The 3,508-nt window shown below is 41.7% G+C and overlaps 1 protein-coding gene across 1 annotated transcript; it reads left to right on the top strand.

Annotated features, from left to right (window-relative positions):
• Positions 1-292: 292 nt before the first annotated feature.
• On the top strand, positions 293-870 carry LOC136462911 (uncharacterized). Its single transcript, XM_066461959.1, has one exon. It carries the CDS (start codon positions 429-431, stop codon positions 684-686), a length of 258 nt encoding a protein of 85 aa, XP_066318056.1. The 5' UTR covers positions 293-428; the 3' UTR covers positions 687-870.
• Positions 871-3,508: the final 2,638 nt, after the last annotated feature.

Raw genomic sequence — 3,508 nt, 5'->3', positions numbered from 1 at the left:
ATTTGCGTCGTCTCTCTCGACGCTTATTTATGTTTCGGTTCGGCTAGTATGCAAAATGTGTCATCTATTTGGATCTTCTGTTGGAGCGTGTTTTTTGATACCCAAAATACTGTGAACGACCTATTTTGCGTTTTGGTTGCGGTGTTAGAGACAGTCTAAGTATGGTAATGTAACGTCTGGGCAGGCGGTTGCTCGCGAGAGGCGCTTCCGTGACACCCGGTCGCCATGCAACCGCAGAGGCCGCGCGCAGCCACTCCATTGCCGCCTTTTAGAGCACCCCGGCTGCACCACCCTCGCCTCGCCAAAGTCCGCGCGCAAGGGACCTCCTCGCCTCCGTGCTTGCGATCGCACCGGCCTCTACTGCGACCTTGCGAAAAAGCTAGCTTTCCGTGTGCGCGTGTCTGTCTGTCTATCTGACATCGATCTCCATGACGACGACGTCCCCGCGCGTGTGGCTGCTCTTCATGGCGCTGGCGCTCGCCTGCGTGCTGCTCGTCAGGTCCGCCGACGCCGCTGCCGCCGAGGACTCCGCGTACGGGTGCAACCCTGCCACGGACAAGACGTGCAAGCCCGAGGGCGTGGGGGTGGTGCTGCCGGGCGGCGGCATTGACCTCGACGGCGACGGAGACGAGGACGAGCTGCCGCAGTTCGAACCCCACCTCACGATCCTTGGCCATGCCCACTGAAGAGGGAGTTGGTTGGACGACATGATGTGCTGTCACATTTGCCTTGTATTTTCTGTTGTTAATTTGACGCGAGAGTAATTAAATGAGCATATGATGGTAATTTATTCACTGTGTATTGTTTGTTCAAACTTGAAAGTGCACTGATTCGATCAAGGGTAAAAACGTAGGCCCGGTTCAGAACATATGTTTTTATTTCTCTTTTTATATGTTTTTCTTGTGAAATTGAACTAATTTTTGTGAGAAATTCCTCTATGATTTCTGCGTTTCAAACATGTATTTATCTTCAAGATGAGATGATAACTGGAAGTGGATTCCTCTTTTGCTTTAGCTGATTATTAGCCTAAATTCTTCGTTCCAAGTTCGTTCACATGATCGAGATACAAAAGGCAACATGCCAAGCCAGTGTGCTATTCTCAATTTCTAGTTGAATTTACAAGATAAATTGTTAGATATGTGTCAAATATGTGTATAGATTATTAAGTTGCGATTTAAGTTGTATTAATTAAGGTTAGGATAGAATTGGAGTTGAACTCTATATCCTAGAGGAGACCATAAATATTAGGCAACTCGTGTTGTAACCAGAGGACACCTATAACTTGGGGGGCGCCAATAGGGCTGCGGGATCGAGCGCCAATATAGCTCAGTTTCAGTATAGGGTTTGGTAGGTAGCTACATGAGAGGACATGCTCTTGGTGCTTGATTCAAGCCATACAAAGTCTTTCTTAACTTATAAACATGGTTAGGTTTCTTCTCATCTTCAAAACCGGAAGGTTGCTCAACATATATAAGCTCATTGACGTACCCATTGAGAAATACACTTTTTATATCCATTTGGTACAACTTGATGTTGTGGTCACAAGCATAGGCTAACAAGATCCTAATTGCTTCCAATCTTACAACCGGAGCATATGTTTCTCCAAAGTCAAGACCTTCAACTTGAGTGTAACCTTGAGCCACTAATCTTGCTTTATACCTTACTAATATCCCATCGTGATCTTGCTTGTTCTGAAAGACCCACTTGGTTCCAATCTCATTATGATCCTTAGGCCTCTCAACTAACTCACATACTTGATTTCTTGTGAAGTTGTTAAGCTCTTCATGCATAGCATTCACCCAATCAATATCCTTCAAAGCTTCATCTATCTTCTTAGGTTCAATGGATGACACAAATAAGAAGTGTTCATAAAATGATACCAATCGTGGTCGCCAGCATAGGCTAACAAGATCCTAATTGCTTCGAACCCATATGTTTCTCCAAAGTCAAGACCTTTAACTTGAGTGTAACCTTGAGCCACTAATCTTGCTTTATTCCTTACTAATATCTCATCTTGATCTTGCTTGTTCTGAAAGACCCACTTGGTTCCAATCTCATTATGATCTTTAGGCCTCTCAACTAACTCACATACTTGATTTCTTGTGAAGTTGTTAAGCTCTTCATGCATAGCATTCACCCAATCAATATCCTTCAAAGCTTTATCTATCTTCTTAGGTTCAATGGATGACAGAAATAAGAAGTGTTCATAAAATGATGCCAATCGTGATCTTATTTGCACACCTCTTGACATATAACCAATGATAGAATCCAATGGATGATCTCTTGCAACTTGGTTGGTTGGAGCACTTGCATTTGATTGCTTGCATTTGATTGATCACTTGGTTAAGATGATGAACTAGCCACTTGTTGTTGATCTTGCACTTTGTCATCACTAGCACTTGCTTGAACTTGATCATGAGAACCACTAGCTTGTATATTTGAGTTAGAGAGCACTTGATCTTTGTCATCTTAAACATTGATCACCTCTCTTAGCCTTATGTCATCAATGTCCATGTTTTTTATTGCATTGACCAATTGAGTGCCTCTCATATCATCTAGATTCTCATCTTCCTTTTGGGAACAATTGGTTTCATCAAATTCCACATCATGAACCTCCTCAAGAGTACCACTAGCCAAATTCCAAACTCTATAAGCCTTGCTAGTAGTGGAGTAACCAAGCAAGAAACTTTCATCATATTTCTTCTCAAACTTGCTCAATCTTGTGCCTTTCTTCAATATGTAGCATTTGCAACCAAAAACTCAAAAGTATGCAATATTAGGCTTTCTTCCATTCAAGAGCTCATAAGGTGTCTTCTCCATCATGGGGTGACAATAGAGTCGGTTGCTATAGTAGTAAGCCATGTTGATTGCTTCGGCCCAAAAGGAATGACTCACATTGTACTCACTCAACATTGATCTTGTCATATCTATCAAGGTTCTATTCTTCCTCTTAACTAGTACATTTGATTAAGGAGTGCATTTGACCGAGAATTGATGCCTAATTCCAAACTCATCACAAAGCTCATCAATTTTTATATTCTTGAACTCACTTCTATCGTCACTTCTCATTTTCTTGATGGTTGTTTCAAACTCATTGTGAATTCTCTTGATGAAAGTCTTGAAGGTTGCAAACACATCACTCTTGTCAATAAGAAAGAACACCCATGCATATCTAGTGAAATCATCCACAATCATAAATCCATATTTGTTTCCACCAATGCTAGTGTAAGTGGTTGGTCCAAACAAATCCATATGCAATAACTCAAATGCCTTAGATGTACTCATCATGCTCTTCTTAGGATGTGTATTGCCAACTTGCTTTCCGGCTTGACATGCACTACAAAGCTTATCCTTCTCAAATGTTACATCTTTCAAACCTCTAACTAGATCATACTTAATCAACTTGTTTAATTATGTCATTCTAACATGACCAAGCCTTCTATGCCATAACCAACCTATGCTAGACTTAGTGAGCAAACATATTGACAATTGAGCTTCACTAGCATTG

This window comes from Miscanthus floridulus, chromosome 7, assembly GCF_019320115.1.
Source record: "Miscanthus floridulus cultivar M001 chromosome 7, ASM1932011v1, whole genome shotgun sequence".
In the NCBI taxonomy this organism is placed as follows: Eukaryota; Viridiplantae; Streptophyta; class Magnoliopsida; order Poales; family Poaceae; genus Miscanthus; species Miscanthus floridulus.
The sequence above is the reverse complement of the archived record's forward strand: the minus strand, read 5'-3'. Positions and strand labels throughout refer to the sequence as shown.

What these genes read in the sequence shown, in the direction of transcription:
- LOC136462911 (XM_066461959.1), top strand. Translation starts at nt 429, where the DNA reads ATGACGACGACGTCCCCGCGCGTGTGGCTGCTCTTCATGGCGCTGGCG.